This window comes from Acanthisitta chloris, unplaced genomic scaffold (genome assembly GCF_000695815.1).
Source record: "Acanthisitta chloris isolate BGI_N310 unplaced genomic scaffold, ASM69581v1 scaffold3299, whole genome shotgun sequence".
Classification (NCBI taxonomy): Eukaryota; Metazoa; Chordata; class Aves; order Passeriformes; family Acanthisittidae; genus Acanthisitta; species Acanthisitta chloris.
In genome coordinates, this window is record NW_008692994.1 from 84084 (window position 1) to 102766 (window position 18683).

At 42.3% G+C, this 18683-nt stretch overlaps 1 protein-coding gene across 3 annotated transcripts in view; it reads left to right on the plus strand.

Annotated features, from left to right (window-relative positions):
* Positions 1-18683, plus strand: part of HMBOX1 (homeobox containing 1) — a 61464-nt gene that overhangs the window by 40594 nt on the left and 2187 nt on the right. For 2 of the 3 annotated variants that reach the window (XM_009082891.1, XM_009082892.1), the window contains exons 6-9: positions 12455-12537; positions 15551-15646; positions 17085-17176; positions 17343-17444. In XM_009082891.1, coding sequence (XP_009081139.1) covers positions 12455-12537; positions 15551-15646; positions 17085-17176; positions 17343-17444 — 373 coding nt within the window. Of the gene's footprint in view, positions 1-12454; positions 12538-15550; positions 15647-17081; positions 17177-17342; positions 17445-18683 lie in introns of all 3 variants that reach the window. The other variant, XM_009082893.1, reaches the window with a different exon arrangement.

Sequence of the window (18683 nt, forward strand, 5' to 3'; positions counted from 1 at the left end):
TCTGAACAGAGTCCAAACATACCTCAGTGAAAGGAAATTCTCTGCCATCTAGTAACAGATGTGAGGTCTTTATACAAGTAATAAACAGAGTAATTACAAGGACAAGTGAGGGAGGAAAATTCCGAAGTAAAACTCTTAAGTATGTTGCATCGTGTATTTATGGGCTCTTGGTCAGACTGTGGAGCACTTCAAACAGACTGAAAAGAATTTTCTGTCAGAGAACCAGATGGGCTTTAGCCACAAAACCTAGGTTCTTTTTTATTCTTTTTTTTTTTTTTTTGGTAATCCAGGATAGCACAACTGACCTTTTTCTCTTTGTTTGATTTTCCTTTGGAATATGCATAAGTTTTAATTTGTTTTGAATACTGTGCTGTTTGTGAGCTCTTTCAACAGAATAGAAGACATGGACCTGGTCCAAACGGAGTTTTTTATTATTTCATTATAAAGAAAAAAGAATGAGAAGACAGGGTACACAATTGCCAAATATATAGAAAAAGTCTTCTGATTTGTTGCTTTTTAGCAGTACATATTCTGGTGCTCTTTTGGTTTCTAAATGCCCCTTGCTTTTTGCTTAGTCACAGGAGCATTGGAGTGGACCTTTCAGTTTCATGTCCATCTTCTGCTGTTTCAGTCAACCTTTATTATATCCTTTCCAGAATGATTAAATTCTCTATTTTTGAGGCAGATTATAGCCAAGGGCACAGCAGCATGTTAGGGAATGGCTACCCAGCAGGATGTTTCAGCAGTTGGATATCTAAATTCCTGAAATTGTTGGTGACCCATCGTTCTTAGATCAATATTATCATTCAGCTCTTACAAATCTTTACTTCTGTCTCGTCTCCAGTGTTGGTCTTTTTCCTGTATTTATTGTAAGCCATAACCTCATCTCTTGCTTGTGGTTTGCTCAGGTATCTTGTGCAATGTTTTCCATTCCTCTGTGATCCTGTGATTGGTCTTTGAGATCTTCAGGTTTAAATTCCTCTTTCTCGAGTGTAGGAGACAAGGATGGGACATGGTGTAGGTGAGATCTCAGGCTGGTGTTTTCGTAGAATCCCAGGATGGATTGGGTTAGAAAAGACCTTAAAGCCCACCCAGTCCCACCCCCTGCCATGGGCAGGGACACCTCCCACCAGCCCAGGCTGCTACAAGCTCCATCCAGCCTGGCCTGGAACACTCCCAGGATGGAACAGGGATGGAACAGCCACAGCTGCTCTGGGCAACCTGTGCCAGTGTCTCACTACCCTCACAGCCAAGAATTCCTTCCCAATATCCCATGTTCTCCCTGCCCTCTGGCAGTGGGAAGCCATTCCCTGTGTCCTGTCCCTTCAGGCCCTCTTCCCAAGTCCCTCTGCAGCTCTCTTGGAGTCCCTTTAGGGACCTTTTCTTCTCCAGGCTGAACACCTCCAGCTCTCTCAGCCTGTCTTCATAGGAGAATGTTGTGGCGTTTTTTTACTGTTTTTCCTTCTGGATTGGGAATTGCAGCATCCTCAGCTACGTCAGGCTTTGCTTTTTTGGTGGTTTTGTTGCATTGTGTCTTGGTCACAGTGACTTAACAAAAACTGATTTTTCCAGCTGGTGATCTTTTTGTGTCTATGAAGTTGTGTTCCCAAAGTGTGTGACCTTGGATGCTGCACTGTTACATTTCCGTTTAGTTCTTGCCCTTAGGATTGTCTATTACTTTTTATGGTACTTCAATTCCCTGTATTGACGTGGCTTCTGACTTTGTCATCAGCAGATTTCATTACCATGTGCAGACTTTGTGTCAAGATCATTAAGTATTTTCGTTCTTAAGATACTCCAAAGACGATACGTGAGGAATTTCACTGAACACTGTCTTCCAAGCCATCAAATTTTTCAGACAACTTCTTATTTCTGTTTCCTTTCTACCCTATCTCATAATTATATACTAGTCTTTGTTTTTTCCAAAATGATGAATAATTTCCCATTTGTAACTTTATCAAATACTTTACTGAAATCTAAAAATGATAAGGATAATGAATTTTTCTAGACCTGGGACATGTAGTCAACAACTCCTCAGTTTTTGGATCTTTGCTACCAGCACTGTTTGTCATGTCTCCTAAAAGGACTGTCCCTAGGGAACCTAGTCAGGAACTTTAGTGATAGGACAAGGAGCAATGGGTATAAATTGAAAGAGGGGAAATGTAGATTAGATATTAGGAAGAAATTCTTTATTGTGAGGGTGGTGAGACACTGGCACAGGCTGCCCAGGGAGGCTGTGGCTGCCCCAACCCTGGCAGTGTTCAAAGCCAGGTTGGATAAAGCCTTGAGTAACCTAGTCTGGTGGGAGGTGTCCTTGCCCAGGGCAGGAAGTTCAGACTAGATGATCTTTAAGGTCTTTTCAACCCAAGCCATTCTGTGATTCTATGATTCTAACTTGGCTCTTCTAAGCTAGAGTGGCAATGACATTTAAGGGGAAGCATATGGCAAAAACCATGATAGGGAGCACAGATCTAGAAGTAAGGAGCTGTGAATTGATTTCAGAACTCTGCAGCTGTTTTTTGGGGTCTTAACTTTGCTGTTCTTCCACCTGTAAGAAGTTCTAATAGTATTAAAGAATAAGATTAAAGATGGTAATTTCACAATGCTTTCAAGGAGTTGTTGAAAGGTATAGAAAGTGCTCTTGAAATACAAAGCATGATGGGTGTTGTTAAATGAAGTAATCTTTTGAGTCTTTGGAGCTTATTATTTCCAATGCAAATATTTTCAGTCCTGTAGGTAAAAAAATTGTAAAACGTTGGATAATAAATTCGTCTGTTTCCTTTCCCCATGGATGGTGAATGGTCATTGAATGATCTCTAGGAAATAAAGATGTTGCTGCTGCCAGAAACATGAGAGATACTACTCTTCAATGGTCCCCAAAGCTACCTCATTGCTTAAAATTTTCCTTAAACCTTCTTCTTTGCTGTGTTGTCTACAAAGGACCTCATGAAGTTGGCCTTGGCACAGTAGTAGCCTAATCACCTGGCATTGCTGGTCTGTGTTCATTCATTACTTCTCATTCTCATTTGCTTGTATCCATCTGTTGTGTTGTGTTTAGGCTGCAAAGCAGATAATAGATTGATATTAAAAAAATGAATACCTTTTTCTGCTTTGTGTCTCTACAGCACTTAATGGGATAGTAGTTCTAGCCCAGATCTTGGAGATACCAAGAGTTAGGAAAAATCATGTAATGATCCCAAAATCAGATTTCATCCAGAGCCTCTTGACTTTAGGTGCTGGATATCCTGCAGGAATTTGCCTTATCTTGTCTTTGGAATCCTGTAGGATCCTTTCATTGGTTTAATCAGTTTTATTTTCTGAAAATGCAGCAGCAGTGGTGACTGTCACTCACTGTGGAGCAGAGTCTGGGCCAAGGCTGGATATTGAAAATTAAAACTTGTGGGTCTCTGAGGGAAGATGCTAGTAGAGATGTTGGAAGGTGTAGGCTTATACTAAGCTTAACCACAAATTTCATGACTGGTATTTTTCCTCTCCTGGTAGCCTAGAACAAAGGGAGACTCCAAGCTTCCTAGCCTGAAGGACTATAAAATTTTGGGAAACATGACCTTATGGAGGCTAAGCTAGTAACAACCTGAGGGACTTCACTGCTTACACCTGACATATGTGCACACGTTTTTTGTGATCCAGCACTGAACTTCCAATTAAAACACAATTTTGAGACTAGGATAGGCTGTTCTTCTAGGAATACCTAACTTTACATGAGCTGGAAGCTGAGTTCTGGCTCTGAGTGTAGTACTTTGTTCTGGAGAGCAGAGAAAGATGTTTTGGGTTGAGTAACATGAAATCCAAGTTTTTCTATTTATTTATATTGCCATATAAAGCCTTGGAATTCTCTGTATCCTTGCAAATGGTATCTCTAATGACCACAGTGTTGTTTACAGTATGTCTCCTTGGAATGGTGGGTCATCACCAGCAAAACAGCCCTTCCCAGTGGGTGGGCCAGGGCTGATTGCTGCAGGACCTCATCACTTTTTGGAGATGTTTCATCCATGCCTTGGCTTTGCTTGTCTTATGAGAACCAGCTAATCCAGAGGATGTAACTAAAATAACTCTTGCACTGTACAAAGTTAAAAAATGAAGATAAGATGTTTGTTTCACAACTGTTTCCATAAAGGTCTTGTTTATCAGTCAGTAAGTCCAGAGGATTTAATGCACATAAATATCCCTGTAGCATGTAGGTCTCAAAATTTAAATATTGCAAGTAAATGAGAGAGAACAAGAGATCCCATTATTCATGCTTAGATGCCTTGTTAGAAAGAGCTTTGAAGGTGCTGTGTGCTCACACCAACCACTTGTTGGAATCTTACAGCGCAATTCTCACTTTATCATGTCTTGATGGTGTTGGTTCCTTGCTGGCTTCAAAAAAATCCTGGTTTTCTTTGATTTTTTATGAACAATTTAGTTAACTCTGTTGACTTTGGAAGTCCGTGATGCCATTAAATTTAAGGATAGTCAAAATTTTAGCCATTGTCTGCTGTCAGTGTCTTCAAGGTACCTTAAGCACATTGTACCTGTGTTCCAAATTGCTGCACACTCCAAATCTTTCTATTCAAAGAGAGCTGTGTTGTCATTTCAAAAATACTCTTATCACCAAATCCAATTACAAGGAAGAGTAAATCACCACCTCCAATGTCTTAACTATTCTTTGCTTAATTGTTAATTATCTCGACAGTAGGGTGCTGGAGATTAGGAGGCACAGATTATCTTTGGCAAGTGTGAGGCTTTCAGAGCCATTATCAATTAATTCTGCTTTTAAACAAATTTTAGGATAATATTAATAGCTTGATGGGATTGTGGTGCTTGAGACCACTGTCAAAATACTGAGAAAATCATGTTTAAAAAATGAGAACCTTGTTGTTATATTAGCTTTGAAGGTCAAACAGCTTTAGGCACTCCAGTGCAAGGTGTATTTTTGGCAGTTTAATCTACATTGCTGAGTAGATTCCTGCTAGGAAACATCAGTAAAAGGACAGTCTCAGAGTTTAGGCACTGATTTGTAAAACCAGAATAGAGAGTCAGCTCTGTTGTGTGAGGTTTGTAATGTGTGCTGACATGACTGTGGAATCTATGTACACAAACACATCCTGACATGTGAAATAATTGCAATTTATATATATCTGATGCTCTAAGGGATCTAGTCCTGTTGAGGTCTCTCCTCTAGATTTGCACTTGCCATCAAAAGAAGTACAAGAATGAAACATCTCTTGCAGTGAGAGGTTTAAAATCTGTTCTGTGTGTGGCAGCCCAGGGAATCACATACAGATTTTTAAAGAATGAGGATTTTTACGGTTTGGACCCAAAGCTGATTTGAAGGTATTGGAGAGATTCCACATTGGATAAAACTCCAATTTTTAACCAGAGACTGGATATCTCTGCAGGTCGAACTAAAGATCTGGGCTGAATGCCAGAACAGCTGAGACAGCTCTGGTCAGTGCTGTAGAAGAGGTCAAGTTAGAGTCCTGCAGTGGTTTCTCTAGTCCTGTAAATCCATGGACCTATGGAATCCATTAGCTAATGGCAGTGCTGAATAGGGAAAACAGAGCTGTGGCTGTTGTGTTCATTGGTGGTTTTAATGGGTGTGGGAGTTTTTTCTTAGATTTGTTTTGCCTGGATGGAAGGTCCAGTTGAGCTGATGCTACAGAAATGCCTAAATCCAAGCTCATCTCCTTGCATCCAGGAGCTGCCCTGCTCATCCAAGTGTAGCAGTGGCTCACCAGATGTTTCCTGCGGCCACTAAACTGGTTTTGCAGCTTGTGTTCATTGGTGGTTTTAATGGGTGTGGGAGTTTTTTCTTAGATTTGTTTTGCCTGGATGGAAGGTCCAGTTGAGCTGATGCTACAGAAATGCCTAAATCCAAGCTCATCTCCTTGCATCCAGGAGCTGCCCTGCTCATCCAAGTGTAGCAGTGGCTCACCAGATGTTTCCTGCGGCCACTAAACTGGTTTTGCAGCGCTGGGGGGAAGGAGAAGATGGTGTATTCAGCACAGTTCTTAGCACCATCAGAGTTTATCTGTGGAGAAGATATCTTTGAGCTTAAATTTTGCTGTCAAAAATAGATATGACTCCATATTGTGGGGTGAACACTCTAGTTGACACCCATGTCATTAATATAGAATCTGTAGAAATATCAGTAGATAAAATGGATGGTGTCATCTGCTGACCTCACTGAAAATGCCATTAATGATATTCCTGGGCAGTATTTAGAGGGAAATAAACCAGTCATTACACTTTCCAATGAGATTATGCTTTGAATGTCACTTCTCTGACAGTCTGTCTCGTGCCACATGGAGATAAGATCTCAGGCACAGATGACAGACTAACTTCAGAAATATTTCCATTGATTTGACAGCCTGAGTAGCAGTTCTGTTAAAAGCCACAACGACTGAAACAGTGACCTCTGGCTGCTGGGTGATTCTGGGTTGATAAATCTCCTAATGAGAGATAAAGTAGGTAACTATATTCGAGTGTTTTCTGTAACTTGTCAGTGGAAAGCAGAGGAGCTATTTGGAGGGAAACTAGATAGGGAGCTGAAATTACAGGCAGTCTTATCAGAGACAAAAGAGCAGCTTGCACTCTTGTGTATTTTGAGACAGCAGAGGGTTTGGCAGGGAGCTCCATCCCTGGTGACAGCAAGATCTTCTGTTCATCAACAGAGGTCAGCTGGGAGCTGGGGAAAATGGGCAGTTCTGGTTTTCCATACATCCCTGGGCCAGACGCCGAGCCCATCGCTCAGGCTCTGCTTTCAGCAGCAGTTGAAGAGGATGTGTGTGAGCTGCCATGGGTGTGAGCTGCCATGGAAGGAGCTGGTCCCAGCTGCATGTTTCAGCCCTCTCCTGCCGCCTCCCTTGGCTGCACAACTGCTGCTCTTGGCACGTGTGGAAGCTGGACCAGGGAAGCAGCCAGGCAGAAAACATTCCCACAAAAAGGAAATGAAGAAGAGGATAGGATCATTCCTTTCAGTCTGTGCTTAAATGGTGTTAAACTGGACTGCAGCCTGAGTTTCAGGGAAGATGGACTTCCCATCCTGGGAGGTGTTCAAGGCCAGGTTGGATGGGGTTTGGAGCAACTTGGTTTGGGGGAAAGTGTCCCTGTCCATGGCAGGGGTTTGGAATTAGAAGGGCTTTAAGGTACTTCCAACCCAAACCATTCTGTGATTCTGTGGTCTCTGGTGGAGGACTTAGAGTCCCCCCAAGAGTACTGGGGGGTCTTCTATCATGGATGAAGTGGAAACCCAGAGATGCAAATGCAGAGTTAGGTGAGGGAGTGAGCTTGCAGCATGTCTGCTGTTCTTCAGTAAATACCCGTGTATTCTTGCCTTCCATTAATTGCAAGGTGAATTATCCTCCTTCCAGGGAGAATGCCCTGTGTCCACATACCTGAGTGACCTCACCTGAGTGGGTGTAATTCTCCTGTAGCAGCTGATGCACAATAAATTGTTACCCTGCAACACATTTGAGACTCTCCACTCTGAATCATTTCCACACTTCGAAGCTTTAACCATTATGTTGTAAACTAAGCATTTCCCCAACCTGGGGTCTTTTGAGGAATTTTGTGGGGCTTATCGAGCCCTATGGAAAAGCACCAAACTTGGGTCGTTTCAGACACTTCTCTGGCAGCTGCATTGCTGATACAAAGCAGCAAAACTTCCAGTGTGGATTATCAGGAACACTACTGAGGCATTGCTTAATGCATTTGATATCTCAGCCTGAAGAACGGGAGCAAAAAAAAAAAAAGATTGGCAGCTATTGCAGGAATTCAGATAGGGGCACCTTGGTAAAGAGTGTGGGGGGGTGAGTTTACTTCCATTACAGAGCCCAGGGCTGAGATGGATTCCCTCTCCATCATTGTCCTAAGCACATTATCCCTGAAAGAAAGAGGGTTTCTCTGAATCTGCAATTTTTCTAGGCTTCAGTGTTATTGAAATGAAACCGTTTCAAGGATATCTACATTCTTTACCATCATATGGATTCTCATCTCATGTAAATTATTTGGCCACTTTTCATTTTAATCCTCCGCTGTCATTTTCTACAAAAGAGATCATTTGGTTTCTTCATGGAAGGTATTCAGCTGACAGGTGCCCTTTGTCTAGAAAGCAGTGTGCCTTTGCAGGAGTTACTCCTGCCTGCTCTTTTTCTTTTTAAGTTCATATTGCTTCATATTTTTCATCTGTAGCTTTCAGGAACTTTTCAGACTGTGAACAGGCTGAGGTTTGTAGCTGTGAAGAGAAATTCAGAACCCCATGTTGTTTCCCTGTATACCTGGCTAATAAGAAACAGAACTAGAGGCAGAATAATTAATTTACTGCTTGCAGCAATAACTTGTCAGAAAAATCAGTGTTTTCACAACTTCTGCGTGGGCAAATCAAAAGAGTCAGTGATGAAGTCTTGAATTTTTTTCCATGGCTTCCCTATCTTGAAAGCTCAGTTATTCTCACCTGCTTTCCCAAAATTGTGAAGTCATATAACAACAGAATCATTAAGGTTGGGAAGGACCTCCAACTGTCAACCCAGTACCACTGTCATGTTCACCACTAAACCATGTCCTCAAGTACCGTACGTTGGAAATTTTAAATGTGCTTTGTGTTGTGGTGTATCACCCACAAGGCCCATTAAGACCTTGAAGTGATGGAAAAAAATGTGCTGTGTTGATAGAGTGTATGTACAGAGAATCTGGAGGCTGAGGCTGAAAATCAGCCCTTAGGATTGAGGTTTTATGTGTTTGGTTAGCTGTAGCTTTGAGATATTTGCCTTTAAGAGTGGAAACTTCTGAGTGTGATAAAAGTCTGAGTCTCTGATAAAAGCAGCTTATACTCCATCAAAGGTTAAAAGCACAGTGTGGTCATGGAGAAGAATATTCTGGCCTAATAATGGCCTGCAGCTGAAGGGAGGTAGATTTATGTTAGATATTAGGAAGGAATTCCTGGCTGTGAGGGTGGTCAGACACTGGCACAGGTTGCCCAGAGCAGCTGTGGCTGCTCCATCCCTGGAACTGTTCCAGGCCAGGTTGGATGGGGCTTGGAGCAACCTGGGCTGGTGGAAGGTGTCCCTGCCCATGGCAGGGGGTTGGAACTGGATGATCTTTCAGGTCCCTTCCAACCCAAACCTTTCTGTGATTCTGTTATCAGGATACACAGTTTTGGAGAGCACAAGTTGAGGGATGGACAAGTTTATAGGCAACTTTAATGTGTGTGGGAAGGAGGAGGCACATCATAAATGTGGGCAAGGAATAAGCCAGCAGGTGGGAGAGGCAGGTTCTAAAATTATTGTGTCAGCTACAGAAACCAAGTTTAACTACTTTGGTAGTACCCTTCCAGCTGGTACCCACTTAGCCTTGTGATTTCCATAAAAACATCTTACTGACCAGGAGAGCTGCCTGAAAGCTTCTCAGATTTTTGGTGTTGTTTCATAAAACAGGGATTTAGGGTGAGAAGAATTTCAGATTTTCAAGTGGGAATCACTTTCCTTGTAGAAACATTTAGACATTCTCATTAAAAGATGAGAAATTTATGTGTCAATTTAAAGAAAATGTTTCAGAAGAGTGAAAAATGTTTTCATCCAATTAAATAAATTGGTGTAAAATGTGTGAAGGTAAGAATTACTTTCTCAGTAGCAATCTTTTTATTGGACTACACAAAACTTCCTCATTTGTCACAAGAGGTGACAAATTCATTGTCCAGTTCTGGAAGTTAGCTCCATCATGGGAAGATTTCCTGTTATCCCAGAGAATTGTAAGCTTGAGCTTAAGTTTTGTTGTTGTTAGAGCATATGAGCTGCTTTGTTGGAGCCAGGCAAAGCCTGGCTGTGGCTTGCTAAAAGGATAGTGTTGAGTTACATGCCAAGAGAAAGATCTCTCGTGGCTCTTGTGTTGTCTTTGCGGCATTAATTGGTGTCTCAGTTTCTTACATCAACATAAGAATGGGCAGTTCAAGTATACACTGATTCTTAATTTTACAGTTTTAGTCATTTCTTCCATAAATATTAGGTATTGTCTATCAGCTTTGTGATCACAGGTGATCCAGATTCCTAATATCTCATGGTATCAGAACTTCACTTTCTGGTTTCAGGTCATCGCTATGTAGATCTATCAGGTTTTCTAATTTTATGGGGTGTTTGTTCTTGATGCTTGACAAGTAGCCATAAAGCAGTAAATAATGTTCACAGAATGACTGGAGTTGGAAGGGACCTCTGCAGATCATTAATCCAACCCCCATGTGAAAGCAGGTTGTGCAGGATCATATCCAGGTGGGTTTTGAATATCTCTAGAGAATGAGACTTCACAACTTGTCTGTTATCAAAGGGACTCCATAAAATTGCTGTTATGGAGACCAAAACTTCCTGAGGGAGTTTATGTACATGTAGTGATGACCTGGTTCCTGGCTAGGACTCCCAAGTCATGTGATAGATTCATGTAAATAATAGCACAGCACTTTTCTTCTGTGATGTCCTGATGCTCCAGTTCTTGGCTCTGGGCAGAGAGTGGAATGCTCTGTTTTGTAGGTGGGAGGGCTGTGATATTGTCATGAGGCAGTTTAACTGGGATCCTGAGCTTTTGCTTCCATCATTAACTACTGAAAAAAGCATTTTCTACTCTGTTTTCCAAGCTCTCCATTCTCTAAAAATGCACCTTTGTAATGAACACAATCCCTTGGAACAGAAATTTGCAAGTTAAGATAGACACACACATCACTTCAAAGGCTGTAATCAGAGACAGGATGGTGGATATGGAAGAGAAAAGAATATACTTCAAAAAATAACATGTCCAGGGGGTGTGATGTTCATTATAAATTCTGATTGGGCTGAACAAACACACGTGTCCACATGTCAAGGAACCCATCCATCCTTTTACTATCTAGTCACCTTGACTCCAGCAACTATCCCACTATGTAAATGTAGAAATGTTTGGCTAACAACCGCTCAACTTTTACAAGTGACTTTAACAAAACTTTAACCCAACTCCCAGAACAAATTCCAGGTCTCAGAAGTGTTGGCTAACAAACTCTCAGTTCTTAGAACTAACAACCTCCCAATCCTCACAGCAAATGTCAGTATGGAGTAAGGGATCAAATGTGATAGCCACACTTTGCCAAGCCAGAACAAGAGAGGAGAGAAATAAAGATGGAAAAGAGAGAGGGAGGAGAAAAAAGATCACCAGTCCTTAGATCTTGTGTTGGTTCTGTCACCATGGATGGTCCAGATCTGGGGTTGAGAGAGAGAGAGAGAGAGAGAGAGAGAGAGAGAGAAAAGAAGAGCAGGACCAATCCACGTGCTTTTATAGTTCAGAGAGTGTTCCTGCTGCTGGCAAAGCTCAAGTTGATCATATGATCAATCATCCTGGAATAGTTTGGGTTGGAAGGGACCTTAAAGCTCATGACCTTAAGGGGCCTTAAAGATCATGAGCATGGAGAATAATAATTGCCTCAGTATGCCTAAATCTCCTACTACCAGATGATCTACAATTAAAGGAAATATCTTATTTTCAAATCCAGAGCAGCTGTCCAGCAGCCAAACCTGCTGCTGATCAAAGTTGATAAAAGAATTCCTGGGATTATATATTATGGATAATCTACAGACAAAACAGTAGTAGTCCCTGCTTGTGGTGTGATTATCAGAATCCATTGAAGTAAACAGGACATTTTGTTGTTTTTAATGCAAATCTGATAAGCTCTGTAGAATGTAAATCAGTTCATTAAAATTTGTAAAGCAGTTAAACGAAGGAAAAGAGGAAACAGTTTTAACTTTTATAGGATGTTTGCTGCATATAAAGTACAATAAAATCACAATTATTCTGGAAAAAATGTTGTTAGAAATATGCTATACTCAGTGTGGTGTTCTGAGGAAGATTTAGAAACTTTTAATTCTGGTTTTAAAAGAATAATCTGATTCTAGAAGTCTCGCTGTGCAGTTTTGTGCAATCTTCACACCATATCTGTTTGAAGTATGAAGTATTTGTGTGTTTGGTATAATACATATGTACAGGTATGTATGCATGTGTGTATATTAACCCAGCTGTCAGAGTAAATGTTGAACAGCTCCTTCTGCCAAAACTGAGGGTAAGTCAGGGGAAAAAGTATGTAAATGATAATAAACAAAGGCAAAGGCATGGCCTATGGTGTCTCTGACATGGTGTTTCACTTGACAGTCTTAACTCTGATATCCATAGAATTGCCTAATTTGTTGCATCTCTAGTACAGTATTCCAAGGTGACACTGCAGATTTTGAGATAATACTAATTTTCCTGAGGTGTTTGGGAAGTTTCCTCTACTCTGTGGTTATAAGTGCAGGCTGATACTACCGTACGCATAAAATTCACTGTGGTACCTCTGTAGGAGTGATGCATAATTTAACAGCTGACACCTTCTAGTGAAGCTGCTTGTTGAACCTTCATGCTCTGATTTCTGGAAAAAAACCCACCTTGTTGTTTTCCCCCCTTGCAGTTACTTCAATGAGAATCAATATCCTGACGAGGCAAAGAGAGAAGAAATTGCCAATGCCTGTAATGCAGTTATACAGAAACCAGGTAAGGAGCTGGTTGTGGTGTCCTTCCCTAAAGCAACTGCAATGAGATTTTGACATCCTAGAGTCATCATAGAATGTTAAGCAGCTGGAATGGACCTTAAAGGTCATCTAGTCCCAACCCCCTGACATGGGCAGAGGCACCTCTCGCCAGACCAGGTTGCTCAAGGGTTTATCCAACCTGGCTTTGAACATTGTCAGGGTTGGGGCAGCTACATCCTCCCTGGGCAACCTGTGCCAGTGTCTCACCACCCTTGCAGTAAAGAATTTCTTCCTAATATCTAATCTAAATTTCCCTCTTTCAAATTATCCCCATTGCTCCTTGTCCTGTCACTACAGTTCCTAAAAAAGAGTCCCTCTCCAGCTTCCCTGGAGCCCTTTCGGATCCTGGAAGGTGCTATGAGGTCTCTGCACAACCTTCTCTTCTCCAAGCTGAACAGCCCCAGCTTTCTCAACCTGTCCTCATAAGGGACGTTCTCTAATGTTTGTATCAACTTTGTGGCCTTCCCTGGACTTGCCCCAGCAGTTACATGTCCTTCTTATGGTGGGAACACCAGAACTGTACACAGTACTCCACGTGGGATCTCAGGAGAGCAGAGTAGAGGGAGAGAATCACTTCCTTTGACCTGCTGCCCAGACTCCTTGGGATGCAGCCCAGGATTCAGTTGGTTTCTGGGCTGTGAGCACACACTGTAGCTCATGGTGAGTTTTTCATCACCTCCAAGTCCTTCTCCCAGTCACTTCTTCCTGCAGCCTATAGGTGTGCCTGGAATTGCCCCAACCCAGGTATAGACCTTGCACTTCATCTTGGGTTCACATCCTGATGTTTGCAAGATACATACATACATAGAATCTTAGAGTAATTTGGGTTGGAAAAGACCTCCAAGATCATCAAGTCCAGTCTTTGACCAATACAGCAGGTCCTCAGAGGAGTAAGGAGCTCATCTTTCCTGTCTTTAATTTCCTACCACCTTCCAGACAGGGATCTCTTATTAGAACCTGTGTATTTGAGTCAGACAGAGGTTGCATTTTCCCTGTTCCTGGAGAAGTCATACTTGGGAGAGAAGCATGAATATCCAGTGTAGTGTTAATGGGTGCACTTGCCTCTGCTTAGTTTTGCTAACCAAACATTTACATAGTTTTCAGAACTTGTGTTTTGGATATATTTAGGTTTTGTACAGCCAGAAAGAGAATTAATGAGAAGACAGCTAAGGTGTGAGTCATGCATATAGAGTCACAAAATTATTTTGGTTGGAAAAGCCCTGTAAGACCACTGAGTCCAGCTGTTCCCCCAGCACTGCCAAGGCCACCACTAAACCAGGTCCTCAAGTGCCACATCCACATGGCTCTTAAATCCTGTGCCAAGGCTGGACAATCCTTTCTGTGAAGGAATTGTTCCCAATATCCAACCTAAACCTCCCCCAGTGCAACTTGAGGCCATTTCCTCTCATCCTGTCACTTGTTACCTGGAAGGAGAGACCATCTCATTCCATCTCACTACAGCTTCCTGTCAGGTAGTAGTAGAGAGCTGGGGCAGTCACAGGATAGCACAGAATCAGACCAGTTAGGCTAGAAGTGACCTCTGGAGATCATATGATCAGGCAGGGCCAGCTTGGATAAAGTTGTTCAGGGCTTTACCTCATTCAGCTTTGGATGTCTCCAAAGCAGAAGGTTTCCCCACCTCTGATCTCTGTTCCAAAAGGTTGAGCCACTCTCATGGCAAAGTGCTTTCTCCAATACCTACTGAAAATTTCCCCTCTTGAAGCTTTTATGTGTTTGCTCTGTCTTTTTGTTGGGGAAGCAATAAGATCTATTGGGTAGAGCACCAAAGAGGTTAAGATTTTATTCCTGGCTGGTTTGTGGAGCAGCTTGGAACAAGCTGCTTTAAATGCTGTCTCAGGAGCAGTAAAATACTGTCAGTGGTACTGATGCAAAGCATTAGACAATAGAGTAGCTATCAATTTCTGGATTTTTCTTCGTTTCACTTGTCTCATCTCTCCTAACTTAAGTGTGCAGATTGCTGCAAATACATGTATGTTTTGTATGCTGAATAAGTAAATTCAAGGAAGAGTCAGAAGGAGAGTAGCCCAGTGTAGCCTGAAGAGAGCTGAGGATGCAGCTACATGGAATATATTATATAGGGTCAAGGACAACTGAAGAGGTTTCCAGGATGTCCTTGTGATGCTGAATCCCTTCAGTCTCCCCTCTTTTATACTGCTGAGAAGAAAAAAGTATTGTTTCCTGTAGCTGCCTTGTTGCTTTTGTGCTGGTTTAAGTGTAGAAATCCAGTGATTTGAGTTTCCAGCATCCACCCCCGCTTCTCCCAAAAGAGCACGAGTGTCCTGGCACAATTGGGAGGGTGTAGTGGGTGCTGGGGTTGAGAGAAAGGAAAGCAGATTGCAGGGGATGACACAAAGTCTCTTCATTCAGTTTGCTGCTGAAGAAAATGTGTCACTGAACTGTATCCTCATGGCACATAGTAAGAGAATGAGCCGAAGGGTCTGGGGTTTGTGGCAGGCTGTGAATTGAATCTAAGTTTTTAGAATCTCAGTTTTGTGCTTGAACTAGAAAAGCGACCCTCCCTTCTCCCACAGCTCTGGGTTTAGTTGGTTGAAGCTGCACAGAGATTCCTGTATTTCAGATTTGTAAAACACAGAAGAAAGGCTATTTCACTTTTAGTGAGGTATTTGGCATTTAGTGCCATAGCATGTGGACACAGGACTTTGATTCACATAGAATTCACTTCATTCTCAGTTATTGTAATTTTTCAGTGCTGTCTGTGTTTCAGGGGTTTATCTCATAGAATCCCAGGCTGGTGTGGGTTGGAAGGGGCATTAAATCTCATTTCACCTCCTGCCATGGGCAGAGACATCTTCCACTAGTCCAGGTTGCTTCAAGCCCTGTCCTACCTGGCCTGGAACACCTCCAGGGATGGGGCAGCCACAGCTTCTCAGGGTCTCTGAAACTCAGGGAGTAAGAATACTGTACTATTATTTTTACCTCTGTTACTTTCGTAGGAAAGAAGTTATCGGATTTGGAGCGAGTTACCTCCCTTAAGGTGTATAATTGGTTTGCCAACAGGAGGAAGGAAATCAAGAGAAGAGCCAATATCGGTAATGTATCAGAGAACCTGTTTGTAAGGGTTAGTACTTGCTCAGGAGAGGTGGCAATTACCTAAGAAAATACAAGAGGTGCTGTCAGTCTCTGCAGAAACGTGAAGGAATTATGCAAATTAGTCTCTTACTCTTCCAGGATTTTTGTAAATTTGTGTAGGAGTTTGATCTGTAGAATTTCATTATTGATGCAGGTAACAATGATTCAGTTACAGAGTTTTAATAGAAGATCAGCTTTAAAAACCAAAGTGAGAAGTTTGTTGGTAGAAAGAGAATCCTGTTTCTCTATGCTCTGACTCCTTTGGGTATCCAAAATCAAATGTGAAATGAAGCCTCAAAATATCTGCATTGGAAATAAGAGAGATTGAGACTGGCAGGTTCAAAACCTTAGTGTAGTGTTTATTCTGGTTATACCTCTGCTCCTTATAGCTTCCCAGGATTTTCCTCAGGTGACAAGTGGCTGGAACAAAGTACTATTTTTTTCTTGATGATCAAGGTAGAAGAAAAGTCACTTCAGAATTAGCCCTGTGGGTTCTCAGCATGAGCAGCTGATCATAAGGAAATTAGGAGCGACTCCGAACTTGTAAGATGGAGGTCTTCTCATGTGGATAAGACATTCCAAGGAGAATAAACTTGCCTCAGTGACCAGGATTCACCAAACTTAGGCCATTCATGCCAAATTTTATGCCCTTACTTAGGTATTATGCAGAGCTACATTTGCAGCACATAGATGAACAGAGATCCATAACTGCCTATGACCAGTAGTTTTGTAAATGTCAAATGCTCCACTATTTTGCCTTATTTCTGAATAAGAAAAAAATTTATTTGCATAATTTAGTGCATTATTAAGATTTAACCTAAATGTATTTTTCTAAAAGAGAAATTGCTTGTTAAGGGGTGAGGGGAACAAAGCAAACTCAGTCCAAGGTTGGTGGAGTTAGACTTTAGTGTTTGGGGAGGAGGGTTAGAAGGAAATTACAAAGAACCAAAGGGAGCCTTAGATGCATGGATCCTACTGGAAGATGGATATGTGTCTTTTAAATCCCTTAAGTGCTTTCAAAAATTTCACCCATCTATTTTCAGACAGTCCCTACCCCACTGAAGTCCTGCCAGTCCAAACTATGTGGGAAGATATACAGGGAATACCTTTGCCACTCCTGTGCATTAGAAATTAAGCTAATTTCTAATAGGACTGGCTGGAAAACAAGGATTCCTAGTCTCAAACAAGTCTGTTGACCGGGAGGGATTTCAGACAAACCCATGTTTGTATGTGTGCTACATTCCCAAATAGTGGAGAGTAAAGAGGAAGAGGCTAAGAACTCTGTTCCTCCTGTTACTCTAACTTTTTGAAAAAAAAAAGCCAACACAAAACCTAGTTACTTTTAATTACTCTAATGCATCAGATAAATTAGGGATCCATTTGCTTTTTTCGAAGAAGCAGCAATCCTGGAGAGCCATGGAATAGATGTACAGAGTCCAGGAGGTCATTCCAACAGTGATGACGTGGATGGCAATGACTACTCAGAGCAGGTAAGCATCAAGGCTAAGCCATGTGCCCCAAAAAGACCCTGTGACACAGGAAGAGCTCTTCCACCTCTTGAAAAATCTGATAACTCTTGGTTTTGTTATGGTTTTATGTAATTGTAATGGAGAAAGTTTGAGTATTCACCCACATGGATTTGTTGTCATACAACAGGACACTTGGCAAGTACGCAACGGGGAGGAGGAGGGAAGATGTTCAGAGGGAGGCAGAGAAGCAGAGAAGGTAGAAGAAGACAGGAGGATCTGCTCCAAACAAGCAAGTTACACCATTCACGCCACACGCAATGTATGAAACAGTTAGGAGAGTGTTAGCTCACCCAGTGCCCAGTCACACCTTGCACTCTCCTTACCCTGGCGCTGTTCTACTTGCCTGCCCTCAAGAAAGGGTGGACAGGTCTTTAACATTTGCTCCTGTGTATCAGACACCAACATGCTTCCCTGAAACACTGGACACTTATTGCACCTGTTGTTTCTTTCTACAAGAAATGCCCCATTCCAGCCTGGGCTACAGCTGCCAAGAGCTGCTGATCCATCTGCAGCAAGAGCCCTTGCCCAGGACACTTTATAATCCCTTGTGTCACTCTTGCTCAGCAAGATTGTGAGCACTGAGCACCCTCCCATAAGGTCCTGAGCTCCCTCTGTTTGCTTTATGGGAGGACCTTTCAGGGGCATCTCAGGATCCATGGTAAGACACTGACAGACAAAGAAAGGGTGAAGGGTGGGGGGAAAGGATTTGATGAACTAAAGTTTGGCCCCATACCTATTCCATATTGCTCTGCAACAATGTGCCACTATTTGGGTTGTTTGCATATTATCTGTCTTTTTTTTTTTCCTTTTTGCATTTTAATTCTTGCCTATTCTCTTATTTTCTTAGTTATTTTTAACCCTTGACAGCAACTTCTTTTTCAAATTCTCTAGCAAAAGAATACCCCTTCCCGCACTCTGAGCCCTCACCTACCCTAAAGTTGGTGACCCTTCCTTCACACACCTTCCTGACAGGTATTGCATCCCCTTCCCAATTTTCCTTCAGGTGTCAGTGTTGGCCAAACCCCCCAGGGCTGTGTGTGCTTGGCACCAGTGGCCTTGGCACGTTCACTCGCTTGGTTCTGGTTTTGCTCTGAGATGGTTCTGTGCTACCCCCAACAGCTGGGGTGGGCAGATCACTTTGCATTGAGTCCTTTGGGAGAAGTAGGAAGGTCTCCCCTCTCCAGAGACTGCTGGTGGAGTGTAAGAGCTGCTGAGTGTCCTGGAATGAGGCCCTAGCACACTTGGCTGTGGCCCAGTACAAGAGAGGTCTGGCAGAGACATCCCTGGCCACTCTGCTTCTGATGGGTATTAAGGCCCTTTTTATAGGTCATCACCAGCAGATTTGGTGGAACCAACTTTTCTGGCTCCTGATGATGAGAAACTGCTCTGTGACTGTCATAAAATATTTAGAAGGCTCTGCCAAGCCCAGATAATTCCCTGTCAGTCAGATACAGCACCTGAAGACTGA